This window comes from Sorex araneus, chromosome 3 (genome assembly GCF_027595985.1).
Source record: "Sorex araneus isolate mSorAra2 chromosome 3, mSorAra2.pri, whole genome shotgun sequence".
In the NCBI taxonomy this organism is placed as follows: Eukaryota; Metazoa; Chordata; class Mammalia; order Eulipotyphla; family Soricidae; genus Sorex; species Sorex araneus.
In genome coordinates this window covers 13,285,171-13,302,756 of record NC_073304.1, presented here as the reverse complement: position 1 = coordinate 13,302,756, position 17,586 = coordinate 13,285,171, and the positions used below count along the sequence as shown (strand labels likewise).

General features: G+C 44.8%; 1 protein-coding gene across 1 annotated transcript in view; it reads right to left on the bottom strand.

The window, feature by feature from the left end:
* The window catches only part of GALC (galactosylceramidase), a 59,957-nt gene extending 45,981 nt beyond the window's left edge, over positions 1 to 13,976 (bottom strand). Inside the window, exons 1-5 of the mRNA XM_055133616.1 lie at positions 13,798 to 13,976; positions 6,232 to 6,300; positions 5,921 to 5,984; positions 4,145 to 4,258; positions 842 to 981 (exon numbers count right to left, since the gene is read on the bottom strand). Of these exons, the coding sequence (XP_054989591.1) occupies positions 842 to 981; positions 4,145 to 4,258; positions 5,921 to 5,984; positions 6,232 to 6,300; positions 13,798 to 13,932 (522 nt within the window). The 5' untranslated portion in view covers positions 13,933 to 13,976. The remainder of the gene's footprint in view (positions 1 to 841; positions 982 to 4,144; positions 4,259 to 5,920; positions 5,985 to 6,231; positions 6,301 to 13,797) is intronic.
* Positions 13,977 to 17,586: the final 3,610 nt, after the last annotated feature.

The window sequence follows — 17,586 nt, the reverse complement described above, 5'->3', positions numbered from 1 at the left end:
CCTGGACAAACCGGAAAATTCCATTACCAGCTTTGCTTGACCTGAGGCACAGGTGCCCTTGTGACAAAGGAAATAGCCAAACTCAAGAGGTAAAAGTAGCCCAGGGCAGTTAACTAAGAGACGCCATTAAGCCCCCCATTAAGTAGAATACCTTCCTCTACCTTGTGCATTCCTCCTGCCAGATGCTCCTGCCAGATAGACCCTTGCCTTCCCCTCCCCACTATTTCTCAATCTACTCTTGGAGAATGTTGTAAGTCCACCTAATACACCCCGAACCTTTCCTTATTTGGTCTGAGAAGACACTTCCCTGATGATTGACAACTTATGTACCAACCCCCTGCTAAGAAAAGTATAAAACCAACGTGGCAGTTAATAAAGTTGCCCTTGATCGGCATGTGTCGTCTTGGGCCCCCTATTTATTATCCTCACTAGTTTTATTTCAGGTCGGAACCGCTCACAGAACCCACCCAATTAGGAGCGCTTTCCACTGCTGTCTCTCCGCGGGCCGGAGAGATCTCCAGGGGAAAGCGCAGAGAAAGAAGGGGGAATTTGGAAAGAGGCGAGACTGGGCTGGTAGGATATCAAAAGCGAAACAACAGAACTAAAACAAACCGTTCAAAGGTGGCCAGGGAAGGTATATACTTAGTTCACTTTTCAAAAGTAGAAAGAAGTTGGATAGGCAGAGAGGAAAAGGAAAAGGTTATAGGTAGCTCTTTTATGCCGCTACCAAAAGTTTCGTGTCACAAAACGTTTAGTCTACAAAGAGCTGTGGAATCACATTTCTTTTAGAAATTATAAGTAAGTGGCCAGAAGTTAATTATGTTTTAAATGTATGACTAACCCCAATGTAATCAATATCCAAATCATGATAGGTCTTGGCACCCACGATCCAGGACGTGACATAGTAGGCAGTCAGGTGAAGATTTACATAAGGCCAGTTGAAACCTTTTCCCAGCCATCCGGGGAACGACCACGGCAACCCTGCAGAGAGGAAGAGACCAGGGTGGGATGGGTTTAACGGAGCTGCTGAAGGCAAAGCAAAGGAAGGCAGAAAAGAACACAGACTTAGTCAAAACACATCCAAGGAAGGAACGTCGCCCTGTCATGCAAAAATCTCTTCTAGTCTTCAGTTAATTCCTTACTGACACCCTGGGCTCAAGTTCCACAATCCCAAATTCTTTTTCAAAAATTTTAAAAATAGACAGCCACAAAAACACTTTCTTCACAGAGACTTATCAGGATAACCATTGAACAGCCTCACCTCCTAGTCTATGGTTTCACTGTTCAATCTTCTACTCTGAAAGAAGAGTTCTGACAGGCTGGTGTCTATCTACTTCCACGAGGGACGCCTAACACAAATTCTTCCCTCGAGAGTATGTCTTACAAGTTGAGGCTACTTAAATTATTAGTCAAAGCCATTAAGCTTAGCAAAAATGATTTCGCCTTACATCAATATAAATGTTAATGATTCGACAGGGAAATAATACCTTGACAAATGATATAGATCAAACAATCCACATTTTCCCATTATCCTAATTATTTTTTTGGCGGGGGGCACACTTTTTTGTTCAAGGAGCCCGGGGCCACCCACAGTCATGTTGGCCAATCAGTGATTCAACGTAGGGTTCAGTGTTGTGAGGGCTCTGTGGTGACAGGGATTTACCTGGGGCTACCCTGGTGGTGTTCAGGACCCTCTAGCGTGGCGCGTGATGCCTCTAGGACTACTCTCTACCAGATGGTGACATCTGATACATGATGCACCACATGATGTTGAGGATGGAATAGAGGTTGGCAACATACAAGGCATGTGCACTAACCTCTAGACTATCCCTCTGGCCCTCATAATTATTCTTTTAATGAGAAAAGAGAAATATTAGTGACAATTCAAAATGCTAATTTTGTTACTAAAAAAATTTATTAAACTCAACAGTTAATAATTCCTTACCTTTTAATGTGTGTACTACCAACCTGATTCACCACTGAAAAAATGAATGAAAATGACACTAACGCTTCTAAACTTAGAGGAATATATATGTTACTCCAAAAGAAACATTCAAAGATGAGATATTTGAAACAATTAAGTGCAAAATAACTTTTGGAGGATTTAGCACGTGTCCTTGTTAGCATCCCAGATTTTCTACATTTAAATGCCTTTAAGGCAGCCTCCGTGAACAAAAATGTGCTGAAGTCAATGATGCATTTTACTGCTCAAACTATTTCTGGCTTCCTTATGAAAGTCCATTTAAAAAGAACACATTAACTTTTTTAATTTATAAAATCTTGTGTTTGTCTTTTAATTTGATGGTATGAAATGAAGTCTGAAAGGATGAAATTAAACTTTAAAACAGATCACTAGCCTCACTTAAGTCTGAATGTACATATAAACCTGTTTCAAAAAATTTAATCAAGGGGCTGGAGTAATAGCACAGCGGGTAGGGTGTTTGCCTTGCACTCGGTGGACCCGAGTTTGATTCCCAGCATCCCATACGGTCCCCCAGCACCGCCAGGAGTAATTCCTGAGTGCATGAGCCAGGAGTAACCCCTGTGCATTGCTGGCTGTGACCCAAAAAGCAAAAAAAAAAAAAAATTTAATCTATTCCAAGGGATGGAGCAACAGTACAGCAGTAAAGCCCTTGCCCTGTATGCAGCCGATGTGGGTTCAATCCCCAGCACCACACATGCTTCCCTGAGCCCATGAGGAGTGATCCCTGAGCACAGAGACAGGACCTGGCCTGAGAACTGCTGAGAGTGGCCCCAAAACAAAACAAAACAAAACAAAAACAAAAACACTAGTCCATTTCAAGTGATTAAAAACAAACCAACTGCTATGGATGTTTGAAAGACTTTCACAAATCTGTTCACTACTCCAGGAGAATTGTGAAATAAATGATACCCCATCTGAGAAATGTCTGTTAATCCTATCGCTAGTATTTCTAGATTCTCAGATGAGGCTATAGTTATTTCACAATTCTCCTGGAGCAGAATGGTAATGATCCTATCACTAGAACGAAGGTCTACAAGGACAAAACTGTAGCTGCATTGTTAAATTATCCCAATTCTTAAAATAGTGACCCTACTTCACTGAGGTGCAAAACCAAAGAAACCCATTTCTTTAATACCTCTTCTATAAACAATAGCTGCTGCAGAACCCAGGTCATCTATCTTATCTGCGACAACCAGGAAGGGGAAGAGCGAGTTCCCCTCCCTGCCCCAACAGAGGCCCGGGCAGCCAAAAACCTCCACAACTCAGTCACCGCCATGCACACGGCCACTTAAGCGGCCACACAACATCTCATACTCTACACCACTGTTGTACCAAGAGTAGCACACCACAATTGATGGGTTTTTAAGTAGAAAGGAAATACAACAATCTTCACACACTTTCCTCTATATGAAATTAATTATTTCAGTTTTGCTTTGGGGACAGTTTGGGATTTGGGGTGGAGACATTCAAAATATGGTGGTGGGAAGGTGCAATGGAGGTGTTTGAATATTAAATGAAATGAAAATATGTATGTAAATCTATTGCTTTAAAGAAAAAAAATAGTTGGTGCATATTCCAATTGAATAAATTGCATTACCTTTCTACAAAGTTGGATGAGAACTTTTGAAAGTAACAAAATAGAAACTGGTTCTAAATCTCTTTTTCTTTTTACTGATTACACCACCTTAAATCAGGGCACAACCTCCCTAACAGACCACTGCCACTTCTTCAAAGAAGGATGTGTCTTCCAGGCACAGCATAAGGATCCAACATTATATACAAGGGCAAAACAAGATCATGCTTGTTGCATGTTTTGCTGTGAAAACACACTAGGGACTATTTCTCATATTTCAGTATTAACCTCCATTAATGAGATTAATCAAGCTCCATTAATCTCAACACAATTAAGAAAAGTTAAATAAGGGCTGGGGTGATAGTACAGCAGGTAGGGCGTTTGCCTAACACAGCCGAAATGGGTTCAATCTCCCACCATCTCATACAGTCCCTCAAGCACCCCAGGAGTGATTCCTGAGTGCAAAGTCAGGAGTGATGACCCCTCAGCATCGCCAGGGGTGATGCAAAAAGCCAAAAAGAAAAGCAAAACAAAACGTTAAATGAAAACAGTCAAACTCCAGAAGTATGAGAAACTTCCCAGCTTACCCATGAGTGTGATATTAGGGTTCCGCTTCTTAGCTTCTTTCATTAGCCACCACTCATAGCCTCGGAAATAATTCTCATCTAATGCATAGTGCATGTGCGAGGGTTCAGTGCCATCTAAATGGGAGAGAGCAAAGAGAATCTATCCATCAACTGTGCTTCATAAAGTCACACAAGAAACAGTCTTCCAGCTCTGATCCTGAAGGAAGGCACACAAGAATGATTGTCTATCACTTGATGAGAGCAGATGCAAACATACAATTGCTCCTTTTTACTATCCAAAGCATCATCAAAGTTTAAATTATAAAGCCACAACTTTAATATTAGAAGCCGTATTAAAAGGAGTATTATTCTTGGGAAATTGAAAATTCCCAGGACTACATTCTGGTACCACTTCTTCTCTTGTATGTTTTTTTTTTCATTTTGATATCTAAAAAGCAGTACAAAATTGACAGTACTGCTGCTTTTTATTAATTTATTATGTTTTTTTATATAGTAGCAACTGAAAAATCACTTTTTTGTGTGTATGTGATGGGCTGGAGCGCTAGCACAGCGGATAGGGCATTTGCCTTACATGCAGCTGACCCGGGTTTGATTCCTCCATCCCTCTTGGAGAGCCTGACAAGCTGCCGAGAGTATCTTGCCTGCACAGCAGAGCCTGGCAAGCTACCCATGGTATATCTGATATGCCATAAACAGTAACAAGTCTCACAATGGAGACGTTACTGGTGCCCGCTTGAGCAAATCATGAACAACAGGAGGACAGAGCTACAATGCAAATTTTTTTAAATAGTTTTTGTCAAAAGGGATTATGGAATAGTCTACTAAACAAAAGTTAGTGGGAAAAATGTTGGGGTTGTTTATAAAAATATTAAGATATCATATTCAGATATCTTAATCCTTATGTTTAGGTATAGGTTAAAATGTTGGGAACGAATATATCCCAGAGAGGCAAAAAGGTATAGTAGAGATGACATCTGCATTTCCATGTTCATTGCCGCTCTGTTTACAATAGCCACAATATGGAAAAAAACAGAGTGCCCGAAAACAGATGATTGGCTAAAGAAACTCTGGTATATTTACACAATGGAATACTACGTAGCTGTCAGAAAACATGAAGTCATGAAATTTGCATATAAGTGGATCAACATGGAAAGTATCATGTTGAGTGAAATGAGTCAGAAAGAAAGAGACAGACATAGAAAGATTGCACTCATATGTGGAATATAAACTAGCTGAGAGATACAAACTCACAATGTTGTGATTTCTGGCAGATATTTCTCTGGACTTAGTTAGTAAAATACTGAAATACAGAAATCCAAAACTGTGCGGCTGCTAGTGCGGCCTCCTGACCTCATATCTCTTCATTCTCAGCAATGGAAAAAAAATTACCAAATGCTTTCTTTTCAGCAGGTCAACTTTAGGGGGGGAGGAACTCCAAATCAATGATAGTGAATTTTTTGTTGAGATATTGAATGTAATCAAAGTAAAGTGAAAGTAAATTGAAATTTACCAGTTACACATGCGGGGTGGGGGGCTGGGGAGGTGGGGGGAAGGGGGAGGTATACCGTGATTCTTGGTGGTGGAATATGTGCACTGGTGGAGGGATGGGTGTTTGAGCATTGTATAACTGAGACTTAAACCTGAAACTTTTATAACTTTCCACATGGTGATTCAATAAAAAAATAAATAAATAAATAAATAAATAAATAAATAAATAAAAATAAAATAATAAAATAAAATGTTGGGAAAACATTCCTACCTTCCAAATACGCCTACCTGTTGTCTGTCCATCACCACCTATTTCGACTTTTAGAATATGCAAAGAGGCACCGAAGTTTGGCTGGGGAAAGAAGTAACAGTATTAACATTTTACTGTATTGTGTGAAGGACAAAGCACGTCCAGAAATCACTAATTATTGCCTTTTTTTTTGACAGTTGAGAAAACCCAAACTTCAAGTACATAGCAATTTTATCCCCAAAGCCATCTTTAAAAGAAGAAAAACCTAAAATGATAAATGTGATTAATTTAATGGGTAAAATTCACCAGCTTCTAAAATATCAAGATGCCATTAAGTATTTTCCATTACCTTAAAAAGATAATCCAATATTTGAGAACGATAAGGCTCTGGATAATTCACTAGAAGCCGAGAGGTTGCCTTTAAAAAAAAAAAAAAGAAAGGTTTTGCAAGTTTGAATAAAAACCAATGAGACTTTTCCACAATGCCTAACAATGATTAAGTATAACTTGTAGCAAAGCGGAGCTGTGGAATGCCCTTTCCCAGGCTGTTCCTTTGTCTGCCCTTTGTCATGATCGATAAAGGGTCGGAGCAAGAAGCAAGTTTCTCTTCCACAAACTTGAAGGTTGGCTGGAAGGTACTTCATGATCACAAATGTTTCCCGAGGACCCTGACTCAGAGAGTGGTTCTTAGAACGGAAACGTAGGTTCTCTACCTGAGATCTCTTGTAGCTAAAACATCCAAGGGCCAGGATAGGAGGAGACTAAGTCTCAGGGAACTTTCCCTCCTCAAGAAAAGTGACAGGCGGCAAAGCTGAGAGGAGTCACTACTTCTTTCTGGTCTTACTACGGATTCAGGAAGTGCCATCGTTCACTACCAAGAATGACCACACAGGGGCTGGAGCGATAGCACAGCGGGTAGGGCGTTTGCCTTGCATGCGGCCAACCCGGGTTCGAATCCCAGCATCCCATATGGTCCCCTGAGCACCGCCAGGGGTAATTCCTGAGTGCAGAGCCAGGAGTAACCCCTGTGCATCGCCAGGTGTGACCCAAAAAGCAAAAAAAAAAAAAAAAAGAATGACCACACAATAATCACCATGGCAACCTGTCCTGCGGAAAGCCCAGGGTACCACCTCAGAATGTTTAAAAAGACAGAGATGGACAGTGCAGGAACCAGTGGCTGAGACCCCTAAACCATGGCTGATGGACTGCTTGCACCAAGGTATCACAAAATCAGTAACTGGCCAATCATGTAGCCTTCCCAAAGTGAAGGGAGTAAGAGAGGCCGGTTTCAACATAGAACAGTAGATAGAACACTGATAACCTTGCTGTATGTATGAAAGGGCGACCTACTTAACTTCAGGGTTATACACATATGCCACCTCTAACATTCGGGGAGCACCCGTATCTATCTCCCTCATACTCCTCAGAGCCACAGACACAGGGAGCTACTCTCTAGACATGTTCTTAGATGAGAAAACATCTGGCAAAACCAGACTCTTAGGGTTGCTCTTTGCCCAAACTGCCCATCTCTCTTCAGTCACTAAGATTTCCTTAATATCTCACAAGTCTACTTATTCACCCCACTGTATCTATTGAGACCCTTCTCAGCTTCAATGGTCTCAAGGTCTCCCCTATTCCATCCTCCACTTTATCTGCCAAACTAAACTCATCATACTAATCGTGAAACCAATCCATTTAAATATGCCAACCCAGGGGAGCAGGGAGATGGCTCAAAGGGCTTAAGCACAGGCCTGACATGCTAAATGCCCCGAGTTTGAGTCCCAGAGTCAAATCCCCCATCCCAAGACTTCAGTGTGTGACCCCCAGTAACCTTGGGTCCAAGCAATACCACTTCAATAATCCTGAATACCAAATCATCAAACCAAACAGCCAAGTTGAGAGCATCCCCAGGCCCCTAAGAATTGCTTGGGGGACTCAAAAATTTTTTAAATAAACTTTTAACAATAAAAAAAAGAGAGAGAAACACTTCCACCAGAGAGCTTTCAAGATAAGGTTCAAATTGCTCACCATGTATAATCAACTCTCTTCATCCCAGTCCTAACTTTCTTATCAATACCACACCTTCTAGAAAACACCAAATCCCTAAAAATAAAAACGTATCTTTGTATCTTTGCTCCTTCTGCAGTCTAGAATGAATGAAACACCATCATTGGTGTTGGTGTTGATTCGGCTAATTCCAAATCAACCTTCAACCTTTAGCTGAAACTCCTGCTCTGCAGGGAAGGAAAACACCGATTCCTCTCCTGTCGAGACTCTCTGCTCTAACATCACTCTCTCTGCTGGGGCTGTTCAGCCCCGTGCCCATTTCTGTCTCACCTCTATTTTCTGTCTCCTGTGGACAGGGAATGTCTTATTCAAATTCACATCTCCATTCATTCATCTACTCAAATTTAATGCCTTTGAACTGACCTTTGCCACACTAGTACAGACAACATAATATAAGGGCTCAAGTCAGATGAAGGCCGCACTCTGATTCCATCATTCATAAAGTACATGACCAAGGTTATAGTACTTTTTCTTTTTTTTTTTTGCTTTTTTGGGTCACACCCAGCAATGCACACTGAGAGTACAGCAGGTAGGGTGTTTGCCTTGCATGTAGCCGACTGAGTTCAATTTCTCTGCCCCTCCCGGAGAGCCCAGCAAGCTACCGAGAGTATCCAGCCCGCACGGCAGAGCCTGGCAAGCTACCCGTGACGTATTCAATATGCCAAAAAACAGTAACAAGTCTCAAAATGGAGACATTACTGGTGCCCGCTCAAGCAAATCAATGAGCAACAGGATGACAGTGACAGTGATAGAAAGGACTTAGCATGGTAGCTGGTACATGTAACAATCTCAGTAAAGAGCAGGAAATGCATGCACAGTTCTTTTGGGTTTTGCTTTTAAATAAAAGCATTGACTCAAAGATCTCAGACTTGCAATGTGGGCCCAATACAAAAGCATACACTCTTTACACGACTTAGCAGCAGGCAGGTGACTCACTATCCTTCAGCCAAAGCAAAAGACTATTTCTGTTCAGCATCATACCATTAAACCTGAACAATTTTCCAGTCTCTAGGTATTTTACCCTCTATGCACTCCTGTCCTTAACAGAAAAAGAAAACCTATCACACCACCGTACTGAAGGCAAGCCTACAGCCATATTCCATGCAAAGCGTTAATCAGTGGTAAAAAACCGGAAGAGCCACATGTGGGAATGCACCAGTAAGTAACAACAAATTACTAGTCACAATCCCTGAACAAGACCTGGAGCTGTTTAGAACCAAGCCAGGAAGAAGCTTTAGAACAGAGTAGGTGGCACAAAGTGAACTCTCAATAAATGATATGTGTTACGAGGCCAAATTAAAACAAGTTTTTTGGTTCAGGACCTCAAGGCAAATTCCTCCACTCAAATCCCTAAAGCAAGATGATAGTAACCAAAATTAGTCGTGTGCTAGACACCAGGCTAAGTACTCTACATCTATTCTCACAATACTCTGACTAGGGAAGCAATATGGTATGCCTAGAAAATAAAGCAGATAAATTAAATGACATTCTTTCCTTTTTAATTGAATCACCGTGAGATATAGTTACAAAGCTTTCATGTTTGAGTTTCAGTCCTACCATGATCAAACACCCATCCCTCCACCAGTGCACATTTTCCACCACCAATGTCCCCAGTATCCCCCCCACCTTCTTAACCCTCCCCCTGCCTCTATGGCAGACAATTTCCCCCATACTCTCTCTTTACTTTTGGCATGGTTTGTAATGTAGATACTGAGAGGCTATCACGTTTGGTCCTTTATCTACTGTCAGCACACATCTCCCATCCCAAGTGATATTCCAACCATCACTGACTTAGTGATCCCTTCCCTAATCCAGCTGCCCTCTCCCCCAGCTCATGAGACAGGCTGCCAACCACAGAGCAATATTCCTGGCCTCCACAGTCCTTGGGTGTCACTAAATAACATTCTTAATGCTGTCATCTGAGTGGCAGGACCTAAAATTAGGCTCTTAATTCCACATATTTGGGCGGGGTGTGTCAGCCACACCCAGTCGCATTTGAGGCTTGCTCCTGGCTCTGTGCTCAGGGATCACTGTTGGTGGTAGTGGGGCTTGAACCAGGATTGAACCTGCTGCACACAAGGCAAAGCACCTTAACCCCTGTACTAATTCTCCAGTTCCAGTTCCACATTCCTCTTTTTTTTTTTTGCTTTTTGGGTCACACCTACACCTGGTGATGCACAGGGGTTGCTCCTGGCTCTGCACTCAGGAATCACTCCTGGCAGTGCTCAGGGGACTATATGGGATGCTGGGAATCGAACCCGGGTCAGCCACGTGCAAGGCAAATGCCCTAACCCACTGTGCTTCTGCTCCAGCCCCCAGTTCCACATTCTTAACCACTGCTTTATATCACCTTGCCTAAAAGTTATAAGTGGAAACAGTTGAAATATTTTAGTAACACAAACTGTACTTGGCACCAGGGACTTGACAAAGAATTTTAAATAGGTATATGCAAATATAGTGTTGCAACCATTCCCATTCACACAAATATAGTGTTGCATCCACTTTAAAATGAGTAACTCACCAGGCACAGAAACAACAATGGCTGGACAGCCTAAAAAATTAAGAAAGACCTCCTACTCTTAGCTATAATTCTCATTTTAATAATCTTATAAACACATACCCCTATATAAGGTAGCCAGATATATTTTTCCATCATGTTAAACACTAAATTTATTATTTTAAGTAAACACATAAGGTCAGATGTGTTTAGAGAATATTGACTATCAGTCAATATTGTGAAATATGGACTACTACAAGTTTTAAACCACAAAAATAAAAGGGAGAACAACAGTGGTACGGTAAAAATACATCAGCCCACTAACCCACAGGTTACCTTGAAATCTGCGCCCACACTTCTGAGTGAAGTTGTGACATTAGGTAATAAAAAAGTGGGTGGGGAGGGGTGAGGAAGAGGATCAGGTTGGGCTAGGAAAAAAAAATTTTTTTCTCAACCAGCAGCTCAAATCGGCAATCAAGCTATAGACCAAATCATCTACTATAATATTAAATCCTGACAGTATGCTCTTGCTTTTTGCAATGTAAGCACCTGACTTAAGCTTTAATTACCAAGACACCCACTTTAATGATGACTATACAAGCTTGGCTAAAAATAATGCGGCCCATCAGAAGACTAGATAAGGAGCAAGTCCAACAGGTGGTGCAGGACAGGCTAAATCTCCTTTGCTTCAGTATCACTGGTTTCCACCACTGACCACCTGGGCAACTCGATTTGTCTCTTTCTGCACTTCTAATTCTCCCTCTTACATTTTAAACCACTATATAGTGAGTCCATAAAATGCTCAGGCCCCACCCTTGACCGACAAAAACAAATGCCAAGCCTGCTTCTATCTGCAACCTCCTGGATGGTTTCTAGTGGTGGGATCTCAGGTGGGATTTTGAGTGCTTTTTGAGTCCCGAAAGTAAAGGTCTCCCCACCACCTCACCCCCACTTTCCTGATGGTTACAGTCGAGGGTGTCTTGTAATCTTCAAACTCCTACAAGTAGTCCAATGACAACTGGTTACCTAGAGCAGCATTTCTCAAACCTTTCTCCAACCCTGGCCCCCTTCTGACCATATGTTTCTGTCGAGTGGTATCCCTCCCCTACTGGGTACCCCCTTCTGAGTCTCAACTGTAGCCCATTCTTGCAATATCCTGTGATGCCACAGCCTAGAATGAGAAACGCCACCAAGCCTGTAAGCTCCATTCATGGACCGAACAGAGCATTGTTCCAACAACAAGCACCCGTTCGAGAGCCAGCTCAGGCTAAGTTTCAAACAAAATTAGCTCTGTGATCTGAGATTCCAAAAGAAAAGAATCCCTCTCACCCAAAGGGCTGTTATCGCCATTCCCAAGGACCAAAAGATGACAAGGGAAGGGAATAAAACAAAGAAGGGGGGGGGTCACAAAGGCCACGAGGCAAGAACAGACAGAGGTTGTTAGGACCCGCAAACAATCGAGCTACTGTAGAAGGCCCCAGACAGTCAGCATGACTGGGGAACAAGGAAACTGCCCACTGTGCCCACACAGTTTTGCACAATGCTGAAAAGGTCCCGTGACTCCTTTCCCATAAATCTGACCCTCGCTCCCTCCCACTCCCTGGCCAAGATAACAAGAACTCATCTCAATGGTCACAACCAAGAGAGGCTGGAGGAGGCAAGCCCATTAAATGGAACTGTCATCTTGGATGGAAACCCGAGGCAGGAAAGGAGCTGTCACTCATCCCGTAAAAATCAAGGATCAAGGAGACATCAGGGCTTTTGTTCACGGTGACATTGGCTTTTGAGAAAGTTCCACGCACCAGTGTGGGGGCTGCAGGGCATCTGTGATGAGAACTCTGTGAGCATACTTCTGCCTGTTTGAAAAGTCTGTGAAAGTAGATAAAGGACCAAACCTGGGGCTGGAGCGATAGCACAGTGGGTAGGGCGTTTGCCTTGCACGCGGCCGACCCCGGTTCTAATCCCAGCATCCCATATGGTCCCCTGAGCACCGCCAGGGGTAATTCCTGAGTTAAGAGCCAGGAGTAACCCCTGTGCATCACCGGGTGTGACCCAAAAACCAAAAAATAAAGGACCAAACCTGATAGCCTCACAGTATCTGAACTGCAAAAGCCATAATGCCCAAAAGAAGAGAGAGAATAAGAAGGAAATAGTCTGCCATAAAGGCAGGGAGTGGCGGGGCTGGAGTGATAGCACAGTAGGTAGGGCATTTGCCTTGCATGCAGCCGACCAGGGTTCGATTCCCAGCATCCCATATGGTCCCCTGAGCACCGCCAGGAGTAATTCCTGAGTGCAGACCCAAGAATAACCCCTGTGCATTGCCAGGTGTGACCCCCCCAAAAAAAAAGGCAGGGAGTGGGGTGGGTAAGGGGTGGGGGGAGGGATGCTGGGGGCTTTGGTGGTGGAAAATGTACTTTGGTGAAGGGATGGGTATTTGATCATGCTAAGACTGAAACTCAATCCTGAAAGCTTTGTAACTGTATCCCATGGTGATTCAACTTAAAAAAATAAAATAAAATTCTTGGGGCTGGAGAGATAGCATAGCGGGTAGGGCGTTTGCCTTGCACGCAGCCGACCCGGGTTCGATTCCCAGCATCCCATATGGTCCCCTGAGCACCACCACGAGTAATTTCTGAGTGCAGACCCAGGAATAACCCCTGTGCATTGCCAGGCGTGACCCAAAAGGAAAAAAAAAAAAAAGGCAGGGAGTGGGGTGGGGAAGAGATGGTGGGAGGGAAAAAATCCGAGAAGGAAATGGAAAGATGGTCCTCGACTGCCGCAGGCCTCTTCGCGTCCCTGGAGGCGATTGGGCACCTGTTGCTCTTGCAGCACCTGTTGCTCTTGCAGACAGAAAAAAAAAAAAAATCTAGGGCGCACCTGCTGTAGTCTGAGCACCAGAGCATCCCGCAAGGGAGCCCGGCTTCAGACCCGCCTCTCCTAACAACCGAAGCGGCTGCACAGTCACAAAGCACCTCCCGGGGCGGGAGGTGTTAGGGGGCTGCCTGATCCTCAGACTGATGCTCCCCAGCGGCTCTCTGCACCCCCGTTTCGGGGGGTGGGGGCGTCCCTCCCACGTCCGCCTTCCCGGTGGGGAGCAGAGTGCGGGCGCCCGGGGTGAGGATGCCCGCCGCCGCCTTGCCACGCCTCCACGGGCGCGCCACCCTCGGGAGCCTCGCCTGGGACCCCTCCGCGCCTCTCGGAACGTTTCCCCAGAGCCAGAGCCCACCCGCTGCCCCCGCAGCGCGCCCCGATCGCCGCCCGACGGCCGGAGGCAGCTGTCCGCCCCCCTCCACCTCCCACCCCGCGCACCGCCCCCCGCGCATCGTCCCCGCTCCCGAGCGCGCTGCTCACCCCGCCGCCGCTCACTGCACCGATGCCGTCGAACTCCCGGCCCAGCCCGTCGGAGTCGTCCAGCACGTAGGCGCGGCTGGGCGCCAGCAGCGCGCACAGCAGCAGGGGCACCGCCGAGCCCGCGGCGGCCGTCATGCCGCTGCCTCGGCGCCGCGGCGGGGCCCGGAGCCGGCGCTCAGCCGCGGGGCGGGTCACGTGACGCCGGCGCCGCGGGAGGCGGGGCCGGCCGCCACCTGGACGGAGAAGGGCAGGAGGCCGCTGACGCCGCCGCCGCCATGTTGAGTGCGGGCGACAGGCCGCCTGCACAGCCCCGTCGGGTGGAGCCGGGGCAGAGCGAGCCGTTAGGGGCGCCCCCGGGTCGGGCGGGCCCTCCTCGGGGCCGAGGCGTCGCTTCGCGGCTTCTCCGCCGGCCTCACCTGCCTGAACTCCGGCGCGAAGGGGAGGCCTTGACCTTCCGACGGGTGCCAGGGGCAGCGCGTGGCCTAGGGCTCCGGGGGCATGGACCGGCGTGCCAGGCCTTGCCCCTGCACCGGCTCCCAATGCTGCTTGCACCCCCTGCCCGCGATCGGGCTCTCGGAGCCTGAGTTTTCTTTCACAAGCGATGAGTCCAGGAGAGCGGCCACGTGGGGGGACATAGGAATGACCCACAGTGCAGGTCACGGGTCCTCAGGCTGAGCTGTGTGCCTGCCACCCTTGGCTCTCCCTGCTGGTGACTGCTCTGGCGGGTTGGCATTAAACTCCCATCAGCTACCTTCTTCCGCTGCCTCTTGAAAGGGTTCCAGGCGGAGAATTCTAAACGGGTGGGCCTGTGAATGTCCTGGGATTTGACACATCCAGCACTGCTCTGAGAATTCTGATTTCCTGGGTGTCCAAGCGAATGGAAGAAATTCTGGGAGGTGCTGGAGAAAGTATTTCTGATCCCCAAATCTCCCTTGGCAGAGCCAGCCATCCACTAGGCCCACTGCCATCCATCCACAAGGCCCAGACACATCACAATGGCAAGGAGATGACCCAAAGGCTAATGTGAAAAGGTTATCTGAGCCTTTGTCTCTTGGGCCTCACTTGGAATCAGATTATTTTGCCTGTTCCTCACAAACCTAAATTGTGGTTTCACAGTAACTATTCTACGTGGAGTGGTACTCACTGTGATTCAAATAAAAATAAATACATACATGTACGCATATATAAACACATAAACAGCAGTAGCTAAACTTGTCCCCCCCCCTTTTTTTGTTTAATGTAGGAGTACTGCTATTTGTTTAGCCATTGATAAAACTGATTGAATTGGGCCCGAACTCCACATTACTTTTTGTTTTTTAATTGTATCACTGTGAAATAGAGTTACAAAGCTTTCATGTTTCAGATTCAGCCATTCAATGATGGAGCACCCATCCCTCCACCAGGGCACGTTTTCCGCCACCCACATCCAGTCCTCACCCTGCCTCTATGGCAGACAACGTCCCCAATACTGTCTCTCTAATTTGGGGCATTATGTTGGGCCTAATTTGGCATTATGTTTTGCTCGAAATTTCCCATCACCATTCAAACCTACCTGCCAGGGCCAGATGCTAGATAATTTATTTTCCATTGCTCATTTTTGAATATCATGAGAGCTCACATGACCGTGACTGTAAATGTAAGTTTCTAGGTTGTGAATAGTCGGGTTCCAGAACATCACTCTGTGGCACTAATCCATTTTGGGATTCAATTGGGAGTCTCTGAGCCAGGGCTATTGATGTGCTAAGATGGTGCCCGGAGGCAAATTGTGGACGTGACAGGCAGTCACAGGAGGGACAGCCCGAGTCCTCTGCCGCAATGCAGCCTATAGATTCAGTCCTGGAACACGCATACCTGGGCATTGCTTGTTTCTCCCTTCTTCTTAAAGTACACAGGTTGAGTCTGTTTTTCCAAGGACACTATCTACTGATGCCTATTGACCTAATAGTGGCCCTGCTGAAGGTGTAATAACTTTATCCATCTTGAACATAACTGTTAACATGCTTGTAACCTTGTTAAACTACAAAAAAAAATTATTTAAACGTATAATTCCCTATTTACTTCCAAAAGTGTTTTAATTGGTAAGTTTTGTAGTTCCATGTAATCTGATCTGCTTGTCTCCTTCCATCTCTTCATTTCAGAGTCCAGCACATCTGAACTTTCCCTTCCCTATCACCGTTATTCTCTGATCAAAGTAACTGTCCCAGTTCCATGGCTTTGCCTTGCCAGAAGTCTTTCTAATCCATTCATTCTAACACCATAGTTAAACCTGAACTGAAGCACCTCTAGCTAAGTTTGGCTTCAGCCCTGAGACTTTGCAGTCAGAAATCTGCACAAAGTGTTTGCATAATAATGTGGATGGAGCTAAGAGCAGAAGAAAATTTCATACACATAAAATGGGAAAGCAGAAATTCGGGTCAGCCTGTAGCATCATGTTTTGGAAGCATGCTGCAGATATTTGTGCAACGAGTGAAAGCCATAGAAGAGGAAATAGTGTTTAACAGAAAAAGTGTCCTCAAGCCCAAGAAATACCACTATTTCCTGTTAGTTTCCGTGTAATAATTCCTTACCAGAGAAAGTAAATCTATGTTCAAATTCTAAATCTACACTTAGGAAACCGTAGTCAATGAAGTTTCTAATAAAAAAGTCAAATACAAGCTGGGAGTTCTTTGGACTGCTGCATGCAATTCACTCACTAGTTGGCATAATAATGTGGAAACAGACCAAATGTAAGTAGTTTAGGGAAGCAAAATCATATTTTTATTGTTACTAATTTTATTTTCTCTCTTTTGTGCTGAGCGATAAACAGTATTGCAATTTGCAGTGTCAAAGTGTTTTTTTTTAAGTGCCTTTCATAGAGTTAGATGTGTGGATGGGGAGGAAAAAAATGGGAGACACTGGTGGAGGGGAAGTGGACACTGGCAAAGGGATCGGTGTTGAAACATCCTGTTTCTGAAATCAAATCATGAATAACTTTGTAATTCACCACGAATCAATTTAAAAAAATAAAAAATAAAATATTGTAATTTATAATGTCAATGATATTTTCTTTTTGTGTGTGTTGTTTTATTTTTTATTATTAATTGATAGATTTTATTGAATCACTGTGAGATAGACCCCTATAAAGCTGTTCATGACTAGGTTTCAGTCATACAGTGTTCCAACACCATGCCTCCACCAGTGTATATTTCCCAGCACCAGTGTCCCCAGGTTCCCTCCCATCACCCCCTCACCCCACTCCCAGCTGCTTCTAATAGTTCTCTCTCTGTGTCTCTGTCTGTTTCTGTCTCTCTCTGTCTCTTTCTGTCTCTGTCTCTGTCTCTCTGTCTCTGTCTCTGTCTCTCTCTCTCTCCACCCCTCTTTTTTTCTCTACCCCCTTTTGGGCATTGTGATTTGCAATACCAAATCTGAAATACTGAAACGTTGTCATGTGTAGGATGACACTGCCACAGGCAGCTTAGGTTTATTTGGGTTACTCCCATCACAGTGCTCCCATTCCTCTATGCTTATTTATAACTTCTTTCTTTGTGCTCTGTTGACCTGGAAATATTGTTTTCCTCTTCTCCTTAAGTCCTTTGCATAGTTTATTCAGAGCAATACCCTTTTCTATGGGCATAAGAAGACAGTAAATGCTATGCTTTCGTAACATGTGAGTCAATTACTCTAAATGATATTTTCCTTCAGGGCATCTGTTCTCTATCTAAGCCTCAGCTGCCCTTATTTCCTAGAACCCCCCAAAGCAGGGTCCCGATGAGGGACTGGATGGACCCAGGGCAAGTGGTGAGCTATGTG